The 25,787-nt window shown below is 39.8% G+C and overlaps 1 protein-coding gene across 2 annotated transcripts; it reads left to right on the top strand.

Moving 5' to 3' along the window:
• Positions 1-3,406: 3,406 nt before the first annotated feature.
• swt1 (SWT1 RNA endoribonuclease homolog) lies at positions 3,407-24,323 on the top strand. Of its 2 annotated transcripts, none has more exons than XM_071486213.1 (17): positions 3,407-3,512; positions 4,196-4,267; positions 5,357-5,415; positions 5,534-6,569; positions 6,771-6,900; positions 7,443-7,544; positions 8,011-8,202; positions 9,079-9,172; positions 9,620-9,864; positions 10,165-10,313; positions 10,853-10,991; positions 13,082-13,221; positions 13,426-13,565; positions 13,920-14,066; positions 17,845-17,911; positions 18,058-18,125; positions 23,110-24,323. In XM_071486213.1, the coding sequence occupies exons 2-17, from the start codon at positions 4,202-4,204 to the stop codon at positions 23,207-23,209; spliced, it is 2,874 nt and encodes a 957-aa protein (XP_071342314.1). In that variant the 5' UTR covers positions 3,407-3,512; positions 4,196-4,201; the 3' UTR covers positions 23,210-24,323. The 2 variants fall into 2 exon arrangements, with proteins under 2 accessions (XP_071342314.1, XP_071342313.1); XM_071486212.1 differs by lacking the exon at positions 3,407-3,512 and adding an exon at positions 3,519-3,652.
• Positions 24,324-25,787: the final 1,464 nt, after the last annotated feature.

Raw genomic sequence — 25,787 nt, forward strand, 5'->3', positions numbered from 1 at the left:
CTATAGATGTGATGACTGTGTTTAGTCACTTTCTTAATATGTAATGTGCTGTGAAGCCATTCAGTAGGTATCTGTCATTGTGTTCAAAGATTGTGTGCGAGTATGTGAGTGTGTGTGTGTGTGTGTGTGTGTGTGTGTGTGTGTGTGTGTGTGTGTGTGTGTGTACATCTGACCCCAGAGGACCTTGGTTGTCCTTAAATCAGAAAGCATAAAATCAGTTTTTGCACACAAGCACACAAACTCTCTTTCCTCTCTCTCTCTCTCTCTCTCTCTCTCTCTCTCACACACACACACACACACACACACAGATGCACACACAGTAGTTGCCCATTATCTAAATGACTGAAAGAATATTTTCATATTTTCATAAAACACCCTCCTCAGGTTTCTGAGTAAACCATTAGTGGAGTAAAGACCCTCCCCGACACATACTCAAACATCACACACACAAGCACATGTGCACATTCACACACACAGAACAGAAGCACTCGCCGTCCGTCCAGATCTGCTCGCTGATTAAAGCCAAATGTCTTTGAACTGGCTGGAAAGAGAGAGGAGACGAAAAGCGATAGAGAGACAAAGAAACAGAGAGAGATTGCAAGAGAGACAGAAAGAGCGAGAGACAGGGAGACAGACAGATAGAGAGAGAGAGGGTCACACAGATAACTGCGGCAGAATCTCAACTCTTAGTCAGCAGCCGCTACTACAAACCTGTAACAAACCTCTTCTCTTCCTCTGACAGCTTTCACCCTGATTTTCAAGCAAACAAGCTGCAGCCTGTTAATGTTCAGTCTGATTATCAGGGTGAGCAGCACCGAAGCTACTAGTGAGGACACTGAGGTCATGTCCTCATGACCTGAGGCGGGAGTTTACGTTCTACAAATATACTAAACTTAAACTTGGCTACAGCTATTCATAGCGACTACACTGAGCATGTTTTGTTTATTTAACTTTATTTATATATCATGAGGAGATAAGCTGTAGTGCTGAAGTGGGGCTTTCAAACAGTTTGTCATTTATGTCTGTAGGACAGAGTGAGATGAGTTGAATTATAATCACTTTACATTCAAAAAGACTCATTTCCTACATTTTCTGCTGTATTTGTGTGTATAAACTTTGAACTGTTCTATAATAATATTTTTAGTGTTTATCACTGAGGATTTGCACATTTTTACAGCTGCCTGTCATTTTCAGTCTGGGTTTGTGGCAGCTTTTGTTATTTGACAAATAAGTCAGAGTTAGGTAAGGATAGTTTAAAAGCTGGAAATCAAAGGCAAAAGTGGATGCTCAGGAAGTTGACAAAAATGGGCAAAAATGAACCTGGACTTCAAATAGTGGGGTTTTAACAGCTGCTTCTGATGTTTTATGAAGTATTAATTATTAAATGTGATTGTTTAAGACCAAAAGCATAAATTCAAGTGAAAGGATTTCTCCAGCAGAAATGTATTTCTGGCAGATTTCCATTCGCTAATGACTTTTTTTAATGGTCACAGAAAAGATTGAGTTTCATGAATCATGCTAATAAGAGCAGTTACATGTTACATGTAGCCTTCTGATGATGTAATCTCATGAACCGGTCTGTTTGAGATCTGACTCCTGGACCTTCATCACAACGTACCACATAAACACAACTAAATCCAGCAAAAATTAACCATCTCTGTGAACTACAACACAGAGAAGCTGTTTCCAATTCTCAAATATAATCTTAATGTATTTAACATGTCACTGATCTAATCCAAACTGTGTCATCTATTTAATCCCTGAGCATTTAACTGTTTCTGTCACAGTCCCTACATGCTGTTATCGTTCCTGTCCAAGATTATTGAAGTGGTCGGCGATTATGCCCTACAGCTGAAACCACTCACAGCTCATCTGTTAGTCGACTGATTTCTGTCACCTTCAAAGTCTTCAGCAGCAGCACTGTTTCTCAAGCCATGGTTCAGGGCCCCAGAGATCGCTCGTCCTGCCTTCATAAGTAGAACTGTTTTACTTCAGTAGAATTGGAGAACTGAGTTTTGGAATATAAAGCAAGAGTAAGTATAAAGTAGCATAAAATGAAAACACTCTCAATCAAGTAAAGTACAAGTACCTCATAAAAGTAGTATCTTTAGTACAGTACTTGGGTAAATGTAGTTAGTTACTTTCCACCACTGCTTAGCACAGTGAGCGTGTCGGGAGTGAGGGAGGGAACAGTGAAACAGTAAATGGAGCTACAGTGTCTCTATGTGGCAAATAACCACAACTGCAGTGTAAGTAGCCTATTGATTTCATAAAGGACTATACTGTGCAAATTAGTGGTTTCAGATGGTTTATTGACACTTTGGACTCTCCTTTCCAAAAAATACATGATTGACAATTTATGGAAAAAATTTAGGTAAATGATGGTGGTCCTTTCCAATGTTGTTTTATCCAAAATCTCATTCTCATTACCTCCTTAACGATGCATGTGATGTAGTCACTTAATGCTGTCTCCTCAAGTTGACCAAAACTCTTGTTGTGCTAATGGAGTTGCCACCAACACTTTAATTCAAGTTCCCTTATTTATCATTCAAAGGCAATATATAAGCATTTAATAAATGGTTTATAGCACACTATCCTGTAGTTGTTAGTAAGGGACAGACAACCTATGTGGTCATTTGGGTTGGCGGAGTTGTTGAAGTAAATATAAATGTTAATTTATGTATTTGTTAACAACTTGTGGCACCCATATGGGACATAAACAGATAATTAAACAAAGTTGCAATACGGTAAATTAATAAACACTTAAACGCGTCATTATAGCTATTTACAGCTATATCGTAGTGTGTTAATTAATTTGTTAAATGTTTGTATTGCGCTTATGAAGGCTGTGGGGGCGAGCTCCATAATGTATTAAAGAGCAAGATTTGCTGTAATTATAATATGATAATAAATATAATTGTTTACAACTGATCTAGCATTGGTAAATGATTTATTAACCATTTATACATCAATTATTACTAATCATTTATTATTTAGTGGTTTAATCAATCAATTAATTAATAAACTACCCATAAACCCTGTAATGGTCCCTTATGAGAAAGTTGAGCAGGATCTCCTTTGCTGTGAGCTGAGGCTCCCAGGAGAATTTGCAGTGAATGGAAAACTGCTTGCTTGTTAAAGCAGCTAAAGCAGGTAAAGCTTTGTTGTGTAACCTTGGTGAGGAGGCGACTGCTTGGGAAAATCACAGATGCAGAGGAAGTTTGTGTGAAGAGGTCGAGATGACCCAGACAGGCCCAGTCCCCATCTGACCCTGTGCAGTCTTCTGAGTCTGTAATGAGTGTATTCATCTGTCTCTTCAGCAGATTTGCATTTGTGCATGCTGTGTGTATCTTCTACAAAACAAAATATACTTTATAGGGTATTTCCTCATCACAAGAACAATATCCAACCGCGCAGGTCTCCACTCCTGCCCAGTCGGCGGCGGTAGAAGAAGAAAACAGCCGTAGAAGAAGAAGAGGCGGAAGTGCAGCGGATGTTTTGGGAAACAATTAGTGAGTTCTTGGCTGGACATTTCACATTTAATCCTATTATTACTATTTATTTCACTGAATTCATGTACGGGAACGTTTCCGACATTAAAGGAGACCTTTGGCTTCTACTTCGGCGGTTTTTTGCTGTTGATTTTCATCAGGTAGCTTAAATGAGCTAACAGTAACATTTAACTTTGACCGGAGATTGTGTGCCTAAATTAAGAATCAGCTTAACTCTTTATATTCTGTAGTATTAATTTATTAAATAGGTTAATATGGCTGTCGCTATAAAAAAAAAAAAGTTCAGCTATATTTGTGCAATAACGGTTTACCCTGCGTTAGCTCGTCTAAGTTAACCACTGGTTTGCACTTGAATTATTGCATCGAGTTACTTACTACATAAACGACACAGACACACATTATAAAAATACAATTAGCTCTCTATATAGAGGCCATTTAATCATTTATATAATTTAGTATTAAGTGATATTTCTGTCTTCATATATCTGTATGTATTTTGTATGTTTCCATAGTAAGAGAGGCGTAATTCTGTATTAGTTAGACTTGCATGACACATTTTACTGTTAGATATTTATGACAAGAGCCAGAGGAGGTGGTGTCTTACTGAAGCTCAGTGTGGATTATTCTGTAAGGACTTTGCATAGTCACTGAAGATAATGTCTGCTCTTCAAATTGACCTTCAGGGTAAAATGTCTAAAAAGTCAAAAAAGAGAAAGCGCAAGAAGTCTTCATCCTCCAGTGAAGAAGATGAGAAGGTGAGGAGATGACATTCAGTTGTGTTTACTGTTTTTGCTTGGGGCAGTTCATTTGGATATTAAGATATGTCTTCTTTTTTTTTTTCATTACTGTCCACATGTTTTAGCAGTCAGAAATTATCCCACGAATAGTTTGTTATCCGTTCACTTCATACAAAGGGCAATAAACAAAAAAAACATAAATCATGTCAGTAATTTCTGTGACCACGATTTGTCTTTAACACAGCCTTAACACCAGTTCTCCTTGGTAGACTCCACAGTTTTCAAGGATGGTTTATTGAACCAATTACTCCTGAGCCTCTCTTTTGGTGGAGAAAAAAAACAGATACAGAGAAGTGGGAAGAGGATCTAAGTACACGTGCAATTTACATTCTCAGATTACTTTGCTTTGGTCCTTCTATCGATTCCCTACGAATGTGCTATGATGGGTCTCAAATGTGCCCTCAATGCATCTTGGGTGCCTTCACACCTGAACTTAGAGCTGTCCACTTGTGATCACCCGAGACAGATGTTAATACCAGGTTTGAATATGGCCGCTGTCTTTCATTTGTACACCCCAGCTTTCTCTTAGTCTCTCCACATTGCTGCCAAGTCCTGCAAAAACAGTAGGCGAGGACTTGAATTTGATGACGACAATAAACTGAACTCCTGTCAAAGAACTGAGGACGGTGTGGAAACCAGTTAACCAGTTCCAGAGATGTTTAAATCTGCTTTCCCCACTAGTGCCCTTACAAGTTCATCCTCTCTCTTAATATTTCACACTCTCTTTCTTTTTTTGTCATCCTCACCATAACATCTCCCACTCTGTCACTCTCCTTTATCCCCACACACAATAACTGGATGTGCACACACTCCTCCTGAGTCATTTTCATTGGCCATGCAGCATATTGTGATATAAACTGAGAAATGAAATAACCATTCAGGAATTTCTCCTGTCGGTTTAAGGAGCTTATTAAATACCCGACAATCAAAGTACTTTATAACATTAATGTAGAAATTGTATAAAATTTGATGCTGTCATCAGGGGTGTATTCTGTACTCACAACAAGTTGTTTACACAACATTTTACATTATTTTTTCTCATTTTAGGCATCCAAACACCAAGATGTCACCAATAGTCGCAAAAGTGTCAAGAGGAGGCATGAGAGGTTAGACACAATAAATGTGACCTTTAATTAATTAATGACTGTAACAACAAAGCATCATCCCTTTCCATTTATATGTTTATCATTGACTGTGATATTCCCTGTCTTCTTCTACATGTAGCTGTGCAGCGAAACAGGAAAATTCTTCTACCATTAAGGATGATTCCCAAAGCACCCGCCAGATCAAAAAGCCTGTCTACAGACTGGCAACAACACAAGCAACAGACCAGAAACCTGTTAATAAGACAGGAGACTGTACAAAAACACAAAGTGTCTCTTTGCTGTTCCACAGGGGAAATTGCTCGAGTAAAGCAAAACAGTACATTTCAGGGAAAGACAACACTAGCTGTGGGAGTAAGACTTTGGAAAGAGGAACCTCAAAACCCTTGAGCAGGGACACTTCAGGTGCAGTGCCTCAGAAAACAGAGAGGATCTCTAAAGGCAGGTTAGATGAAAAGTCTTCCAAGGGGAGCCCATCAAAATTAAAAAAGTTAATGAGTGCCAGTTTGGCCTCTGCTGAACACAAAGAACAGAGGCAGAAAGCACAGAAGAAGCACAGAGCTGAGGAGTCACAAAGGACTGGAAATGACAGCAACGCAATCAAAGATTTGTCAAGGCAGAAGAGAAGGGAGCTGGTCGAAAAGATGGGCCGATGGCATCGAGAAAATGAGTTTAAGGCCAAAGAGAGCCTGTGTAAAGAAGCAAAAACTCACTCTGCTTCTACCACAAATCGGCCCTCCACTTCAGCCAAGCACACTACCTCAGAGAGTAGCTCAAAGGTGCTGAAAAATGTCACTTCAATCCCGAGGAGTGTCACATCAGTGTCACATAAGACAGCTCCTCAGCAGCCAATAGATTCTTTCACACCACCTCTGCCTCCCAATTTTAAGATACCAAAAAAGGTTCAACCAAGGCCAGTAGATAGCACTGATGATGACAGGGACGCTATTTCTGCAAACAGAAATCTCAGTTATGGGACTGAGCTTTCACACTCTGGGGCCTCAATAAGAAACTCCAAGCAAGAAATGGTCCTGCCATATCACAGCTGTTTGGATGTAACTTCCAGTTTTTCATCTGGAGGACAAAATAAGGGGTCATCCTTGTCTTGCCAACTCCAAAGTGTGTGTGATACTTCAACTGAGCCGTGGTTTGATCAGGTAGTGAACAACATCAGTCATTTAATCTGAAAACACTGTGTATAATGTACAATTATAGCTTTTCATAAATTATACTTTCCTAAAATAAAAACTTGTTGTTAGCCAGTACAATAAAATGACTTCAGTATGTTGTTGTTGCAAGGGTTGAAAATGTTAGGGCTAGTTCGTGTTTTTTCTGTCATAAATAATATTGTTGTGTAGGTGCAAGTTGTTGAAGAGCTTCACCTTGCCCGCACTGAGAAGAAATTGGAGTTGAATGTGATGCAGAGCTATGGAGAGCTGACCTGTATGGACATAGACCCACCAGAAGAGGGAGCCACAGACTCATACTGTAAGTTTTACTGTATTCCTACCTTATGCTCAAATTATTCAAATGTATTTTTACCTCATCAATCTACACTTAGTCCCTCATAAAGTCAAAGCCAAAACAGAATTTTAGAAATGCTTTTCTTTATATTAAAAAGGAAAAACTAAAAATTATCTCTGGTGCCTCACGTGTCTACTAAGAGTCTCACATCTGACGATGCAAATCAGAGCAAAATATAATCATTTCATATATATCATATAATTCAGAATACATCATTTGAAAAACGTTTGCTGTAGAATGACGCACAAAGATATTTCGAAAAAAACTGCCCTGTAAAACTATGTTGTTCATTTCTGCAACATTGACACTGACATTTTACTCATATGGATGCACATTATCTATAATAATAAGAATAACAATCATCACGACATTAGATTTCATAATCTTCATAGCACAATAGCTTTGTTGAAATTTTGCAGTGGGCAATTTCTTTTACTTTTAGTTGTTAACCTTTTATACTCAACAACAAATAATTTAATAAACATAAACTTTGTGTTTTATTACAGTCAAACAACCAACTCAGCAGAGCCTGATCCTGGTCCTGGACACTAACATTCTCCTCAGTCACCTGGATTATGTGAAAAAGATCAGGTCTCATGGCCTTGGAGGTATTTAAAATGTTTTAATAAATTGATGATTCTTGAATGATTTATGGCTATTTAATATGTTGTATAATGAAACCTCTTTCCATTATAGAAGGTATGCAGTTAGTTTTCACTCCCATGTTTGTTATCTGTATTTGTTATCCCTCGGCACTGGCTGAACTATCATAAAGAGATGTTGTTCACCCCTTTAAAGTTCCTCTCTAGCCATGTTTTAAACTATATAAAAATACTCTGCTATGATTAATATTTTGTTTAACATGGTGTTATCACATAAAAATATTGAAAACTCGGGCTGAAAGCACATCTACACTTACGCTTAGGACATTCCAATTAAGAAAGAAATGAGTCCCAATAAAGTATAAAATCCTATTTGTACATTATTTAGATATATAATATACAATAAACTGTCCTTTCAGTTTTTTATGAAATATTGAATCATCTTTACTCTCCCCTCTTCATGTTATCTCAGCCCTGGGCATCCCTGTTGTCCTTATCCCCTGGGTGGTGCTTCAGGAGCTGGATTCCTTAAAAAGGGGTAAAGGCCTGTCAGGTTCTGTGGCACACCTGGCCACTCCCGCAATCTCGTACATTTACAACTCTCTGAAGAGCCGGGAACCGTACCTCTGGGGGCAGTCAATGCAGCAGGCGGCCGAGAGCAGCGGTGAGTGCAAATTTATTACAACCAAGGATGGAACCTAAAAGTTAAGGGCTAAGCCTGTCCATGAACACATATCAGATTTCTACTGTTCTCTTGGACAAAAACATATCAGCTGATCAGGCTGAAATAAATGTCACTGTTGGTTACACAAGAGAACACACAAACACTACAGCAACTGCAGGCAAAACAATAAACACGAAACGGAAAGATTTTTTCTTCATGCTTTTTTAAAAGTGAAAACATAATAATAGAATAATCTACATTTCATATCAAGACTACAATTAAATTAGATTAAGATTAAGATGTATTAAAGGTATAGCATTTGAGGCACTGAGAGATTACAGCCATGAATTCACTCTATTAATTAGTAACTGCTTGACTGTTCCCTGCATGGACACTAGGTGGCACTAGCGCTAAGCTGGTCCTCCAGCCGACATCAGCACAGCATACACTGTGTGCATCTCAAGGGCAGGTTGCACCCAAGCAGAGGGTAACCCACTTCTTAGCTGTATGTGATATTGATCGGACATTCATTTTTCAACATTGATAGTATGATCTCTTCAATAAGGAGTGTTAAAAGGAGATGTGGTAGAGCTATTGTTTCCACTTTTTAAGGGTTTAGGAGCATACACACGTTCAGTGTATTTCTTTAAATAGACCTGAAATCTCCATCTTTGAATCTTCCTCTTTGTCTTCAAAAGAAAGAAGACGTGCTGTTCTCTGTTGTACACTAACCACGTGTTCTCATTGTCTCATATGTTCTCAAACATATCCCTATGTCCTTTTATGGACTGTCATGTTTTTCTCTGACACTCTTGTCTTCCTGTTCCTTCCTCTCTCTCTCTCTCTCTCTCTCTCTCTGTACCACCTTGTCCCCAGATGGTCTGAATGCTGAGAATAATGATGACAGAGTGCTGCAGTGCTGCTTGCAATACCAGAGTCTGTACGCAGGGTGTGCTCTCATCCTGTGCACGTGAGTTCCCCCTCCCCCTACAGCTCGCTGCTGCTGCTGCAGAGTGTATGTCCTCTGCAAATAATGCACATGCATGTGACTGTGAGTGGGTCCAGCCAGATAGTTCCAGTTGGGATGAGAGAAAGAGAGAGCCAGACAGAGTAATTGGGCAAGAATAGATGTGCTGAGCAAGGTATACCGAGTTAAGTTCAGGAATTTTCTCAGCTCAATAGTGGTGGCTGTTGTATTATTTCACAGTCTTTTTCTTTTTGACCTATTTCTTTCACTGCTGCAATTTCTAGACACTGTTATTGATCATTTTGCTGAGTTAAAGGATGCATTATTTGGCAAAGGTTGGATCAGTGTTGCACAGCACAGATTGATGTTATATGAGTTGTCTTAATGTTTTGTGTGTTATTTATCTCTGCCACCTGAATAAAAATGATGCTCTCCCTCTTTCCTCTCCAGTAATGATAAGAACCTATGCAGTAAAGCCCTCCTGAGTGGGGTGAAAGCTCTTAGCAAGAATGATTTGGAAGCAGAGGTTGGGAAATCCAGATATGGCCTTGACCCTCTGCAAAACACTGAGCCCGCCATGATGCCTCACACAAACCCTCAGATCTCATCACCACCAGTGCTGAGCAGGAGTTGCACACCAGCCCAGCTGCACAGTCCAAAGAGAACTGGCCCTACTGCAGGACTCGTAATGAAATGTGAGCCAAGAATTAATGTGTTCTTCATGCAAAACAGGAAATTACTTGGCATCCTCCATCATAGTGCAGTAGTTAACAGCACATACAATCCATGCACTTGCCTTGTTCACCCACCACTTCCCTTTTCCCTGTTTTCCTTTACTGCACTTCAAGCCCATTCAGGTGACAGCTTTGATGAACAAAAATGTGCATTTCTAATAAAAAAGCAACTCTTATGTAAAGGATAGCTGTTGTCCTATGTTGTGTATAGTCTGTGTCTATACTGACATATATGTTGGGCATGTATGTAACTGATCACAGATAGCCAGCAGCTCACTGAAGGAGAAGAAGAGACGGCAAAAAGGGACCTTAGCAGATGTGTTTCTGAACTAGAAGACACCCTGCGGGAGGTGCTGTCGGATGTGTTAGAGGCAGAGATGAAGGCCGCTTATGAAGACCTATGGTTAGAGGTAAAATTTATCTTTTAGACTATATTTTAATGCCTCCAAATCAGAATCAGCTTTATTGGGGGAGTTTTTTTACCCATACAAGGGATCTGACTCCAGTTACTAGTGGCTTTCAATGCATTTAACACACAGTTTCGAGAACAATGTTGTGAAAGATATGCAAATGGCAGCCGCTAAACAAGGACAATAAAGATATTTGAGGGAATAGATAGATATATATTTACATATAACAACAAGGTCAAACTCTTTCTGTAAAATATGAACATGAATACAAATATTGCAAGAGGGCAAAAGAATAAATATTGTATAGATAGTGTAATAGGTCACTTTATATACATATAATATGTGGATGCATACAGTATATATGCATGAACATTATATATACAGCCTGCTGAGATTTACATTTGACAGTGATTAATCATATTTATATGTTATTGCATAATGTGTATATTGATTTGAAATACAAAAAATAATTTAAATAATAATTATTTAATCATTTTCAGGCCATTGTTTCATTGTGTGTGTTTTTTTTCTCTTAACAGATTGTTTATCTAAAACCACCCTGGACCCTTCAAGATGTCCTGCAGTGTTTGAAAAAGCACTGGATTGCTGTGTTTGGGCAGATAGTCCCACGGAGGAAGCAGCAAATTGTTTTAAATCTCATCGAGTTCTTCAACTCAGGTGTGTAGGAATATACAGTAGGTGGAAAAGGGGGAAGTTTTGTTATAATAACATATTTTCTATGAACAGAAATCTTATTTTGGACATATTTGTACTTATTTAATTTTATTTTTGCCTAGTTATAGATTTTCAAAGCAGTGTTTAGGTTTGTGTGAGAAACCTTGTTGCAGCCATGACTGATCCCCCGGCTGACTTTATATAAAAACATTGTCCAAATGTGTAACAACAGCTAGAAAAAAAAAAAACAGAAAATAGATAATAGAGAATCATGTAGTTAGGTAGATGTCTGAATGTAAGTCACAGTAAACACTCTTGTCTGTCTTGGCCATAGTCCAAACACCTAAGCACTCAGTGTAATGTTGTACAAGAATTTGAGGAATGTAACCAACATGACATGGAAGCTGATATAAAAATGATTATGTAACTCAACAAAGAAATGAACAATCTGTTCCACACTGATAAGACAGCTGGGTAAAGTCAATTTAGAAATCAGCTCTTTTTTTATATCTGTGTTTTCATGAGCTGTGTTGTCTAACATGGCTTACAAAGAGTGCAGCAAATCAGTTCTCAATGTATTAACCTCTTATATTGTTTTTGTTTTGGCATATTCTCTATTCTCTATTGCTTTGGGAAGACTTGATAACATCACATACTGTGGATGAAAAAATGTGATGCCAGTTTCCTTGGACCTGATTTTAATCTTTGTTTTGAATGTGAACAACAGAGTTTGAAAAGAGCTAAACAGCCAAGCTGAGCTCCCTTAGGTGTCTAAGAAGATATTCTTTGTTCCACTGTAACAATTTCCAGGCTATAAGCTGAGGGTTTGTGATAAAAATAAGAAAGCCTTAACCTTAATATGAAAACACTAAATATCCAAAATCTCAGCTTTAGGTAATGTTTTTCTGCCTTCTTGTACAGTGGTGTTGAGATACTGACTCATCCCCCAGATAAAAGCCTTACTCCACTGGGGTATGACGTTGTCTGCCCTGCACTGCGCTAGAACCCTACAGAACTACATACAGAATCAGGTCATCTGCTAAAGCAGGACACTCAAATGTGTGTCAGAAAGATGCTGAGTCGCCCACTGCAGCACTCCTTCCTCTGGATCTCAGCACTGGATCTAATTACATTATGCCTACAGTGCTGAGTGTTGGCGTTTCACTCTCAGATTCCATCTCCGACGTCCACCTGTGTGGGCGTGACCGCTGCACTTGTGGCACAATGCTTCTTAATCCATCCAAGAATGTTGATAACTGAAACAAAGGAGTTTTACCCTTGTTCTGTGCTTTTTTGGTTCTCAAGCCAGATTCTGGTTTTCTTGGTACCACACAGCCTGGCTCTGTGCCAGGACTGAGAGTAGGGTGAAGAAGAGGAGGAGGAGGAGGAGGAGGAGGAGGAAAGGAAGGAGGGATAAACTGTATGTGAGTCTAGGAGTCTAGGAGTGGAAAAGTACTGCATGCAATTTTCTGGTCTCCTCTGTGCAGGCTGTTAGCGTGTGTGTAGTTACTTGTAGCTATACTTGTGAGGACAGACTCTTCACAGGCCTCTATAAAGTAACAAAGCTTGTTTTTAGGGTGTGAGTCAGGTTATGGTAAGGGTAAGCTTCATGGATAGGCATGTGGCAATTACGTGTGTGGCTGGCTTGTTTTTGGCCAGAGTGTCTCACTGCCTGGCTTTGACTTCCATCTTAATATTCATCACAGTTCTTAACAGACAAAACATCCTGTCATGAAAAGGATTTGCAGTACAAGTAGCAACTCTTTCCCTTGCCTCACATATGTCTGCTCTTTATGTGAATGTTTGTACACTACGTTGCCAGTTTATTAGGTACACATAGCTAAAATTAATGCAGTTTAATTACATCAGACCTGCATTAAATATTACCTTCATGAAGGCTATAATATTCAGTTGCCGCTGCAGATTGTGTTGTGTTACACCCCATTTATATTTACATCAGGGGCATTAATTTTAGTTACCAAGTAAACTGGCAACTGATTGTATGTAAACATTAATGTGCGTCTTAATGCATGTCTCCCCTCTGGTGCAGTCTTCTGATGGTCCATATATATCTATTGCATATATTCTTTCAGGTAAAACAATAGACTGTAGTGCTACCTTAACAGCCCTTCAAGAAGCCAGGGAGCTTGTGAAAGTGTTTGAGAAAAGTTCAAGCCGTGTTCCCAGTGCCGTTTCTCTTATGGACAACATTTTCAATAAGCTACAACCTCAGGTCAGTGTTGAGCACATTTGAAGTTAAAGTTTACCTCATGTCACCAGAGCTCAAATGTATTCCACTTCTGATCTGTTCAAAAGGTTAACTCCCTTTCCCGGGCTGCAGTCTCTGAATTCTGTTGTATATTGTGGTGATTAAGAAGCCAAGAAATCCATAAAAAATATTTTTCAGTTTGAATAATGGCTCCATCTGTGTTTGTAGAGAGAATCTCCTGCCTGTGATGTTGTCATGAATGATGATGATGATGATGATGAAGACAAACGACCCACGTCAGCTCAGGTCTCTCATCAGGAAGTGTGGGCCCTGTTTGAGAACATCTGGTCTAATGTGTATCAAATAAGGTGGGTGTAATGGGGAGTTTTGATGGATGCAGTGCTGGGATTCCACTTATGATTATACTGCAGATAACGGGTTAGGATGTCATGGTTTGTGGGGATATTTCACTCATATTAGCTAAGATTTTTTTCTAGAAATAGAGCACAGCACAATAAACAAATAAACAACATATGAACCTCTGATGAATACACCGTACAGTCCACTCCTATAATTAGAATTACAACAAATGGTTATATGAAATAATTTGTAGGAACAAAAACAACACTTGGTTATTACTGAGGTAGTTTATTTTGATATGTATTTAGTTTTTTTTTCCGTTCCCTTGACCTCTGAGGTCATTATTTTCTGTCATGTTTCAGCTTGGAAGTGTTCAAAGTGCTGGGCTTTGACCCTCACACCATGCAGAGTGCTCAGCCAGCGGGAGGCCCTCCACCACCACAGGACGCTGTGGCTTGTTTGCACAAACTGTCCTCCATGGTCTCACAGCTGCTCCAAGCTTTCAGCAGGTATCGTTGCCCCCCTCTTATCACTGCTGTCAGTCTAAACACACCACCAGACGTTCTGCTGCTCCGTCTGTCTGCCACAGTGACCTCTGTCAGTTTCATACCGTACTCAGTCTAGTTAGTTAGATTTGATCATTTGAGTTTATGCTTCTAAGGGGCATTTTGTACTATTTCTTTTTGAATAGTTGCTATAACCCTTATATGAAATTTTAACTAAATGATTATGCTGGATGTTTATAGAGCCCGAGTCCTAAAACATAAGAAGAAATTATGTGTATAAAGGGAATCCTAGCAGGCACTGATCTGTTAAGATCAATTATACATGTAATGTCGCTGGAACCTCTTAATGCTTCCCCTTCAACTGTTGTGTCTATCTGTAATTATGGAGATAGACATATCCACTTGCCCGTCTTTACTAAATACTCTTTAACCTTCTTCCTGCCTTCACACCTGGTATGTCTCACCTTTGTCTCGACCCTCAAAGAAGCCCCTTTAAACTGTCCTTGATCTGTCCTTAACCAGCCTACTCCTTCCTGTGTCCTGGTTATGTGTGTGCTGACCTCATAGCTCACAGGCCCTATTTGGCATGTAGTGTTGGTCAGGCTGTAATCTGCTTGACCTTGTAGCTTTGCCTTGTCACCTTTCCCGTGACGCAACAGGCAGCTCTACACTGTAGCACCGTTTAGCTTCTCCCCGGACCTTTGTGACGGAAAATGCTAACAGTTATCTGTTGGATGTCTTCACCCTTTGCCAGTGTATCTTCCAGTGCCTGCATTGGCATCTGAAAATATTTGAATGTATTTACACGTCACACAGGAGTTACAGACCTGAGCCCTTATCAAACATTAACTAATCACACTGGGGTAAGATGTTGAGTTGATCTTTGGTTGAATGTAATGAGGAATTCATAAAAACACTGTAAGATGACATATCAGTGGAGCTCTTAATGGATTATGCGCTCTGTGAACTTCTACTTTGATTATGTCAACATGTTTCTGTTCAGTTTATTCTTTGCTGTCCCACAAACTAGGCTTGCAGCACAGGTTTGTAGTCACGTCCTTCTTTAACTTCCTTCCCGTTCACTTGGTTTTGGCTCACACGGCTGCTGTGGCAGGTGCAGGAAAACATTCAACAGTAGGCATTTTTCCACAGAAGACATTTTGACAGGTCAGAGCAGGAAAAGCACTGGTGTAAATAATAAAAATGAATGATGGCTTAATTCCATTTAACTCCTTCGGTTTCAGCTGTTTTGCTGTGCATGCTGGCTTCCAATCACATGGTCATGGCTTACCGAGACAAAAAAAAAAACACCTTTGCTTTTCCTACTCTGACCATTCATTGCTTTTAAAAAGCCCTATGTAGAGCTCTGTCAATAGACTTAAAATAATTTAGTAAGACAACTAAATTTTCATAGTTGTTCATTTGGCTATTCAAGTGTTCACAGTATTCTATTTGTATTTATTTTTTTATTTATCTTTATTTATTTGTGATGTCTCTCTTCCACAGTTACACAATCCCCACCTCTCTCACACATACCTATAAAACATCAAAACACCACAAACACATAAGGTCCAGTCAGAGTCAGTGCATTAATTATTCCCTGTACAGGATTCACTGTGACATTTTGTGTCTCTTTGAGAGCAGGTTAACAGTAAAGCCTCCAAAGGGCAAAGTGTCCGCTGATATCCCACTGTGCCGTCTGGGCCACTCTGAACTCCTGCTCTCACTGTAGGCCTACAAAACCTCTATAGAAGACTTTCCCTTTGATTTCGTTGTGTGTTAGGAGTAAATTTAAATAAAAATCTAATTGAGATGTTTTTCTGATTGAGGTTTTAGTTTGTTTAGACAGGACGTTTTCACTACATGAACCGTGAGACGTCATTTGAGACATGAGTTTATTGTCACCTCTCACCTCCACCATCCTTTCTTCTTCCTGTTGTGGTTTGTGATTGATCACAATCATAATTTTTTTCCTTTGTAATCTTTCTGCTTCGCTTTGTTCTGTAATCTTTGCTCTGCTCATGACACTTCACACAGGAAACATCTTCCAGTGCAGGATCTCTAATACCAAGTAGAAATGTATTTCGACAGTTGTTACACAACATGCCTGCCTCTGTTGTGCATGGTGTTCTCAACTCTACAGCTATAAAACAGAGAAACAGGCCTCTCAGATCATAAAACACAAAAGTCCCAAGTGTGTGTCCCAGTGCACTTTACTTTAACACTTCAAAGCTCTTGACCTCTGGGGTACTCTGTTTATTCTTTTTGCATTACAGTATATGGCCAGTGTGGTGGTACTTCATTACCAGCGGTTTTGTCATATCTAACATACACCCTCCATTTTTTGATTTGATGGCATGTTCCTACTATGTGTGTCAGGGGTTCAGGTGACGTTCATCCTTCATTTCCTGTTGACAGTGTTGTGACACTACACCTGTAGCTGCTTAAGTGGGTCTTTGTGTGATGTTAATCAGTCTGAGGAGGAGCAATGTCCACGAAGTCTCAGTCTGTGGTTTGTGATGATCATGTATTCCTTCCATTTGGAGCCTTTAGTGAACAAAATCTACTGCTTCGATGCAGATATACGCAGCACAGGCAAGACCTAAATCTGGTGAAAGTGCAGATGTTAACTCTGCACAAAAACCCCTTGACACGTTTTGCCACAGTTGCATCCTCTTTCAAAAGAAGATCTTGCTTTTATCTCAAGCTTGCAGTGTGTGTGTATGTGTGTGGAATTGTTGCTCAATTCTGTGGGTTGTTGTTCAGGGTCATAAAGACTTTCTTGCACATTCATGTGGAAGGTGTGCTGTGTAAATATTCTTATAGGTGTTTCTTACTATTTCAGAGCATGAATAATAGTTGTAAATAACAGCCATCGTGCTCACACAGTTACACAATGGAAACATGGCGAATGTGTCACATACCTTTGCAGCTGTGAACATTTTTGAATAAACTTTTTACTACTATGCCACCTTCACTTCTATCTGCAGGAATCTTCACTATATATATATTTTATGTGTGTATATCTTTGCACTTCTGCATTTATCTATGCACATGCATGTGTGTATTGGGCTGCTCAAGCACAGTTGCCTAGGAGACAGCCAGACTCATTTTCATGTGTTTGAGCAGAGCTATGACTCATTCAATACAGGCTATCACCCTCCGTCGCCCTCTCTCTGGTTCTTCTCACTCTGCGGACACCACATATGGATAATTCATGACCATTTTCTCTTATTCATCTTTGACTCATTTACTGTCATTACTTGCTCTCTTTTTGCCTGTTCCTGTATTTTTCTCTGAGGTCAGCCCCTTTTTACTCGGTGTAGTTACTCACAGTGATGTGTGCTTGTGTTTCTGTGTATGAATCACCTTATTGTTGAAAGGAGCTTCATAAATAAACTTTCCTTGTGTGCATTTTGGTTGGGTCCATGCTGATGGATGAACAGAGGAAGCATTTAAGAGTTATGAACTGTTATGAAGTGTATTCAGACTTAAGTTATGTCAGAGTAGTGAATATAAACTCTGAAAAGAGATTTATAGAAGCTTTATTATCGCCAAACAAAGTCCTGTTTCACTTTATTGAAATTGCTCTTTAAATGTTATTACTTGTGAAAAAAGAAAATGTTATTCAGTGAAGACTCACTGAACACAACTTTCTGACAAGCCGAGGTATATGTTGACCCCAGCCTTACTCGGGTGATGATTTGAAATGTCACAACTTTTCCAGCGTCACCTGCAATTGAGGTCATTTCTAAAAGTTGTTTCTTTACCTGTCCTTCAGAGTCTTGTCCTCAGCCCCTAGTTTGGAGGAAGTCCAGACACTCCTCGGCATCATCCACTCTAATAAGGTTGGTGCCATTTCAGTTATCGGCGAACAGTTAGATGTCACTTTAATTAAAGTCACTTGAGTTTTTTCCCCTGCAGTGGTCTCTGTTCTGTTAAACTCACCTTGACATAATACTCTTTAGCTCAGCTCGTATGTGTTGTGTTTCAGATTGTTAATGTGGATCCCAGATTGACAGCTGCAGACCTACTAGATTGTTTCTCACAACAGGACTACAGGTAGGACACACACACACACACACACACACACAATAATGATAACTGCATATATGTTGTTGATATAGATCAGAATTGAAATGGTTGCTGTTGCACTATGAACCCCGTCTCTCAGGTAAATCAAATGGATTTCTTGACTCAATTCACACAGTTGCTACAGCTGTGATCTCACCAGTCTGATTGTCACGTACGCCAGGAATTAAGTTAATTTTAACATTCTTGACAGGTCTAGGGTCGGTATTAGTTTCTCTCCTTTAGAGGCTAGGTGCCTTTAAAAAAGTGAAATACATCCGGCACAGCCTTGGCCTGACATGTACCCACTGAGTGTGATGTATGCGTTTGGCAACGACTTTCTCTCTGACCAGATATCACAATCAAACCTTCTCAAGTTCTCAGGATCTTTGCGTTCTTTGTTGCAGCATGCCCGGGCAGGTTGTTGTTTATCCAGCCTCATAGCCGTTGCTTTATAAGCCCTGCTCTGAGACATCCCCAGCAGAGCTCTCACAATGTCTGTGGCCATGCCAACCCATTTTCAGACAATGGTGACAGTGATTATTAACATATTTCTTTGACAGGATGTTCAATAGATCTTTCAACTTATATTATCTAATAGGCATACCTCAGTAACCACCAAGCTGGCATATAATGGGACTGCAATGCTCACATGCAGTTGCCTGACTCACACATCAGTTGTTCTTGTCAGCTGTTGAAACATGATCACACATATCGCCTTGGAGGGGTCAGGATTTATCTGTTGCATGGGCAACACTTAATGCTGATTCTGCACTCAGACATAAATGGGAGATGGAACAGGACAAACACGATTAGTAACCAGCTGACTTTATGTGAACAGTGGAGATTAAACAGTGTTCCTGCGTGGACTCGTATAAAGTCTCATGAAGTGAAGAAAGTGTTGACTGACGAAGTGCGTTAATGTCGCTCCACTAGCCTGTTACTTTCTAACAATAAGTTCGACAATATGCATGAGCAGAGGGACCGACAGAGTCATTAAGTGCGTCATTCCTGGTTCATCACAATGTCGTTCTGAAGCTAAACTGCAGCTGTATTTATGAGTGAAGGTTGAACCCAGCGACTGCCATGGAAACAAGCCACAGTCCTATGTATTCATATCAGTTTATTTGTGTCAAGGCCATCATGTGTCCCCTATTAATGTTTCTGATGGTATCATAACCCCAGAGGAAATACTGACTATCACTATTGGCACAGTTTATTTTATAGCTTCTGGTCAATTATTCTTTTATAGATGACTTTAAATAAATGGCTGTGAATTAGGACTGTGGTTGCTGTTACATTGATAATGATGATTATATTATCAAAGCATTCAATTGACAGAATTGTTGGTTTAAAAAAATGTGATCATTAGATAACCGGAAGTATTATTTTTATGTATATCAGATAATGACTTTCTTGCTTGTAATAATGATATGAAGCCATATTAAACCAGAGGTTTATTTAGTATTAAAGACAACATCTGCTCTGTCACTTTGTGGAAGAGCTTTGCGGGCACTTAGCAGTCACGTCATCCCAGCTTTTGTTACAGCAGGTCACTGCTGAAAGACATAGTTAATCTGGCTGTGTTGTGATTATAAATTTTTTATTTGTTACATTCACTGTAAAGTAATCTTGGCCCTTACTTGGCGTGCACATTATCCATGGTGTTAAATATTTGATTTCTGTGCTCAGTGCACTTGCATGATGTCATAAGTTACATAAAACCTCAGGGAGGCCCCTTTTCCTGGATCAGGCACAATCATTGACAGGCAGCTTTCAGTCCAAATAGGCCTCAACAGAAAAAAAGCTTCCAGAGGAGTTTCTAGATTTTAGAAATTACAGATTTAACTAAAACGGAGTCAAAGTTGCACTCTTGATCAGAGTATATGACAGCATTTATATGCATGTTTAGCTGTCAACTTGCTACTTCATGTGGAAGGATACATAAGGAGGCTATAATGTGTTCAGAGAGGATATAGTTAAAGATATACTGTGCGAAATGGTTTGCAACACTGTTTTTGTCTGAAAAGACATGTATTACATAAGCCCTTTTCTGAAAGCCATCTGAATTTTACTGTTTTTTTAAGAGAGTGGGAGGCAAAGGAACAAAACAAATTTATTTTCCAGTGTCTGTGTTTCTCAGCTTAGTTTGCCTTCTGCTAGAATAGATTCAGCTGAAGTTTCAGCAGAAATACTGCTTGTGATTGTGATTTCTGTGCACGTGTGAATTGACTGGGAATTGACTTCCTGGTGTTTGGAAAAATCTGTCTCAGTGTTTGTATATTTTGTATGAATGCAGAGTATAATCTGTGCAAGCCTGATGATTTTGCTGCACCTGTGGACATGTCGTCCTCTAATGCTACATATCTCAGCTGCTGGTCGCCACAGCTGACAGGTGAGGGCAAGTGCAACATTTGTCCCGAGGGCACCTCTCTCTTACGTTGTATGTACGTGAATGCGAGCTCACGTGTTAGCAACAGTGTTTAACTTGCATTTTGTTTCTTACATAATTCATTGACTCACACAAACAGCTTTAAACATCAGGTCTTTATCCTTTGCAGTCACCCCTAACAGTACTATCATATATCCTAATATTTACACAGTAGTTTCATATAACTCAGTCAAATAGAATGACCACAGGGAAACACAGCTCTGCTGTTTATAAAATGAACCAGGCTTTAGGAAACAGCCTGTAGTTCAGTAGAAGAAAGCCTGAAGCCTTTCACCCATTGATTTCCCTTTATTCAAATTCTACACTGAAGAATCCTCTGTTCCATAATATTCCTGAAGTATAACACTATTTCATCATTTTCTACTCTAATTTCACTGTACCAGCAACCCTTGCATGTCTTTGTACGTCAAACATTTTATAAGCAAATCCAGTGGCCCCTTGTTATCAGTGACTGGCTCTCGTTCACAAGCCTTTCTCCGAGGTTTAGTCAGACTTTTGAGGTCAGTGTTGTGCTTTGAAACGAATACGAAACGGGGGGAAGACTTTAAAGGAGGACTTAGTTTTATGTAAACCTTATTATCAAGGTTTGCTGTAAGATTTCTGCACAAAGGCTGTCGGAGCATATTAAGTGTGCAGAGTGAAAGAAGGGAAAAGCTGTTGGTCTTTGTTTGTGCCTTTAGGCAGGGTGCCTAATTTTATTGAAATCAAGAATTATAAAAAGAAACACAAAGTGCAAGACTGCAACTAAAAATAAACAAAATAAATTAACCAAAATAACAAACACAAACATGGAGACCCTCTCACATATCCTGGTCCTGCTACTATCAATCTGTTTTTCTGTTTAAAAACGGATACTGAGTAGTAGATTGCGGAGCTGGTTGCCATGGTAATCATCCATGTGTCCATAGCAGCATCTTAGTTAGGTAGGAAAATGAATCCAATTGCAGGCTTTCTGTCGAACGTGATATGATTGGCTGGTGGAGAGCAGCTATCGGTTATATCATCTCAGTGTCATGTGGTTCTGTGTTCAAGCCAGTGCAAATCGTTACTGTCTCCTGGGGGGTATCCGTTAACTACCTCTCAAGCACATATAGGCTGTTATGTAACTCAGAAAGAGCACAGATCTCCCTCTTGGTGTATATATTGTCGATCTAGGTCAGTGACTTTGTGCAGAATTCATGCACGCCACGGACTTTGTGTGATTACTTTCAGCCATTCTGCGCACAAAAGTTTGATGCATGACGTGAACAGTGTGTCACTAATGAGTCCGTAGTTGTTGGTGTAAACGCACTGACTGGACGCCTTTCACACAGTCGCTCTGTCCACAGAGCCCGCCTGAGTGTAAAACCAGATCAGTTGTGACAAATCAACACGGTCTGGGAGTGAACAGTTGGTAACACAACCTGCTGTTTGCACAGGTTATGAAAACAGACAGCTGCACACTTGAATAAAGGAGAAGAGGATGAATGCAAGTAGGGTGAAAACAGAGAGCGCTGGCAGCCGGATTCTGGCCTTTCTTTCCTCCTTCTCTCCTCCCTGCAGTTACGTAATGTTCCAATAGAAACAAAGAGGAGCAGGAAACAAAACAAGCAACAAGCTCACTCAGTGTCTCTGCTGCTAAGCAGCCGTTGCCAAGACTTTAGAAACCAACTTGTGTGTGTGTCTGCACTCATAAAGGACACTGGTTGTGTGCTTTGCTTGTGTTTTTGTTAGTGCATGCATGTATATGGTGGTGTAACAAGAAAAATGTAATTCAGCTGAAGAGAAGGGCTCGTAAATAGCTGACACTGAAACACAGAGCTTCTGGAAGCTGCAGCTTGCACAGAAGCTCTTTTGTCTGTCGTGGACATTCTGTGCTGAACATGGTCAGCACATAGAAAGTTCACTCATAAAGAAGTCTGTGTAGAGTCATTTGGGTTCAACCAGATAGTACAATGTAAAGTTCTATAGCTCTCCGCTGGATTATATAACATTTTTAAGTTTAAAACATTTTGCTGTGTATAAAAAAAACAAAAGAACAGGTTTGGCCTTTGTTAAAACCCCAAATAGGCCATACAAACTTAAACATCACACAAGGTTTGGATTTTAAAGGTTTGCAGTTTCATGAGAAGGGGCAAATCACATATGCATTGTACTTGATTAGTTTTTGTAATATACATTTTTGATGTACTTAAAACTGGATGGATAAAAATTGTGACCCAGTAAATGGATGTCGCATTCGTTACTAAAGAATCAATATTCTCATCTGATCTTCTCGACGTACCTACAGGAAGAACACAGCAAAAGGCACAGATGCAGAAGTCTCTCATGTGCAACAAACTGTTCCAACTATGTCAGAAAAGCTTGTGTCGCCTGCAGTACCAGGCTGATGGATACAGTTTTTTTTAGGGTCTTAAAAGCTGTCCATTTATCAGGCATATTTTCCTGTCTTTGCCTTTGTCTTTATTCCTGTGTCTGTCTGGGGTTTTGACTCTAACAAATATAAATCAAGAAAATTTTAATCTATAATAATTGCGTTCCCAGGGAGAAGCTGAGAGTCGGAGGGATCCAGTTAATGGAGCTAAAGGCGGCCCTGGATCGTTGTGCGGGGGCCACAGGTCAAAGCATCACCTTCGCCACGTAGCACTGAATGGACCAGCGTCAGGACGTTTGCACAGCAGCCAAACAGATGCCTTGAATAAACTGATTCCTTGAAGCGAACACTGCAAGTTTTCTGTTATTGTGCCTCCTGCGGCTGTACCTGTTCATTTTTTTTCTTATTTAACTCCCGTGTTTTTTGTGACAGAGACAGTGTTGTTCTGTTCGCCTGAATGAATGGATGTCTATAGATGGTTCTCCATTGTTCCAAAGGGTAAAACATTTGTTTTCCAGTACGTGGAGTCATGTTTTCTATGTTGTCCGATAGTCATTCAGCTATTACGCCTGATACTCTTGATCCCCTGTGACATGATGACAATGTAGCATTGATTTCTCATGTTTGAAAGTTTGTAACATAGTGTGCACATGAAGAGTTTGGGATATTTATTTGACCGTATGAATGATGTAAATTTGCATCCCCACAGAACCATGCCAGTCCCAACCCACTGTGACATAAATATATTTTAATGTCTGTTCACAATTTTAAACCCAGACCCTATAAAATATATTTTTTCTATTATTTATGATTGTTTTCATCAAAAGCTTCAGCTTTTAAAAAAAGATTATTGTAGCTTCTCATTGGGCTTAAAGGAATAGTTTATTTTGGTAAAATCCTAATTCGCTTTCTTGCTTCAGTGAGGTGAGAGGAATAATACCACTCATACATCTTTCTGTTAAATATGAAACTACAGGAAAGAGTTGATTAAATCAATCAAGGATCAGAGATAGAGTAACCTACAGACTGATGAGGTCACAGATTGGGCACATAAAGCCCATAAAACCGAACGTCTCTATGGTTTATAATCATACTGAACATCCTCAGAACATGTGATTTCAAAATCACGAGTCTGTTTGACCTGCTCGTGTGTCCCTGTGAGAAGCTGCAACACAACTGCTATTTTTTGAAAACCAAAGCTGTTGATGAGGTCGTGCTTTCCTTCTTCATTACTGATAGGAAACAAACTTTTGTGTAGGTTAAAAACCAGTGAACCCATCTGTTCAGCTTTGATTCAATTTTGTTTGTTTTACAAGAAGAACAAAATATATTTTGAGTCAAAGAGTGAAATGTTTACAACAAGACATTAAATGTTTGTTAAGTACTGTCTTGTGAGAGACGTCTTTGTCTTGTCCGCATCAGTTGCTTCCGTTGATCTTTTGAGTTGAAATGATTCTCAAACTAATGCAGCCTCAGTCACAGTGAGTTACAGTAGCTTGTGTAACTGCTTTTCCCTGTGCCACTGTATTTCCTGCAGTTTTTTTTTTTTTTTTTTGGAGAGGCCCACCTGTGCAGTACTGTGTGTATGCTGTGGCTAATGTGACCTGAGCGTGAGTGCATGTGGCTGCGTGTGTGTGTGGTGACTAAGGGGATTAGCGCACAGGTGACGCCAGCAGGCAGGCTGAGATTACACCTGCTGCTGCTGTAACCCACAGGGAGGCTAAAGCGTCAGACGTCACACGGGAGGCGGTGGAGGACAGACAGCGAGGGTCAGTGATGATCTGGATTCAGTGAACTTCCTGTCTCATTAATAAATTGCAGAGTTGGACTCAGACACAGCTGTCATTGAACATTTTGTTCAGTTATAATGCTGGGCTGCAGATTACAGATGTACTGTAGTGTGTCCCCTACCTCGTAAGTGTTTCAGTCTTAGTAATATCCTCCCAACCATTTATAAAAGGTGTGCAGTGAATTTTCAATGTCCTAAACCACTGACCCAGAGCGACACTTTCTCTCTTCTGATACTGTGTAATCAAGTGCCTGGCTAATGTGAAACAGCATTTATCCTTGACTCCTGATGTAATGGAAATTTCCAGAGTAAGACTGACCTGCTGAGTTTTTATCTCCTTTTGCCTGAGTATGGTTTCATGTGTTGTGTGAACTGCTTTTCTTTTTGTTGTTACCACTTCTTTGTTTTAATGTTAACGAGTTGTATAAATCAGAAGGAAGTAAATGTTCCCAATTCGCATGCGTGTGTATGGCCAAGCAAAAATGGCGGGCTTGTCACTGTCCAAGCATTTGGTCCCTACTTGCAGTTGCATGTGACCTGTGCACTGACTTTTTTTTTGCTGCAGCTGTCAGGTGTGTCAGCAGAGATTATCAGAGACTAACTTGTGAATGAGCACCATTAGGGATTTAACCAATAGTGACTGGCAGTCAGTGATTTCTGAGGTCATGCAGATGAGGCCAGCTCAGCTGGTCCTCGTTCAACACTCGCAGCCCAGAGTGACTGTCGTCGCCACTGCTGCTTCCTGCTGAGGTCTGTTGGCCAGCTTAGTATAATCTCCCCTAAAAGACACTTAGAGGAGCAGAAAAAAACCTGGCTTAGTGTGATAGTCCCTGAGGAAAATGGTGGCAATGAAAGCATAGACAGCAATGACCACAGTAATTTCTCAACTCCAAGAGTAGAGCCAGGGGGAGACGAGGTGGCAATAAAGTCTAAATCTGGGGGTAATTAAAATCAGCTGTTGACATTTAGTCAAGGCTTCTTGACTCCTGTTGTAATTCTTAAAAATGCTAAAGCATAAACTACAACCACAACCAGGCACCTCTTCCTTAAAAGTGCCTT

This window comes from Trachinotus anak, unplaced genomic scaffold, assembly GCF_046630095.1.
Source record: "Trachinotus anak isolate AG129_WGS33_773 ecotype Australia unplaced genomic scaffold, CSIRO_AGI_Tana_v1 ptg000010l, whole genome shotgun sequence".
Taxonomy (NCBI): domain Eukaryota; kingdom Metazoa; phylum Chordata; class Actinopteri; order Carangiformes; family Carangidae; genus Trachinotus; species Trachinotus anak.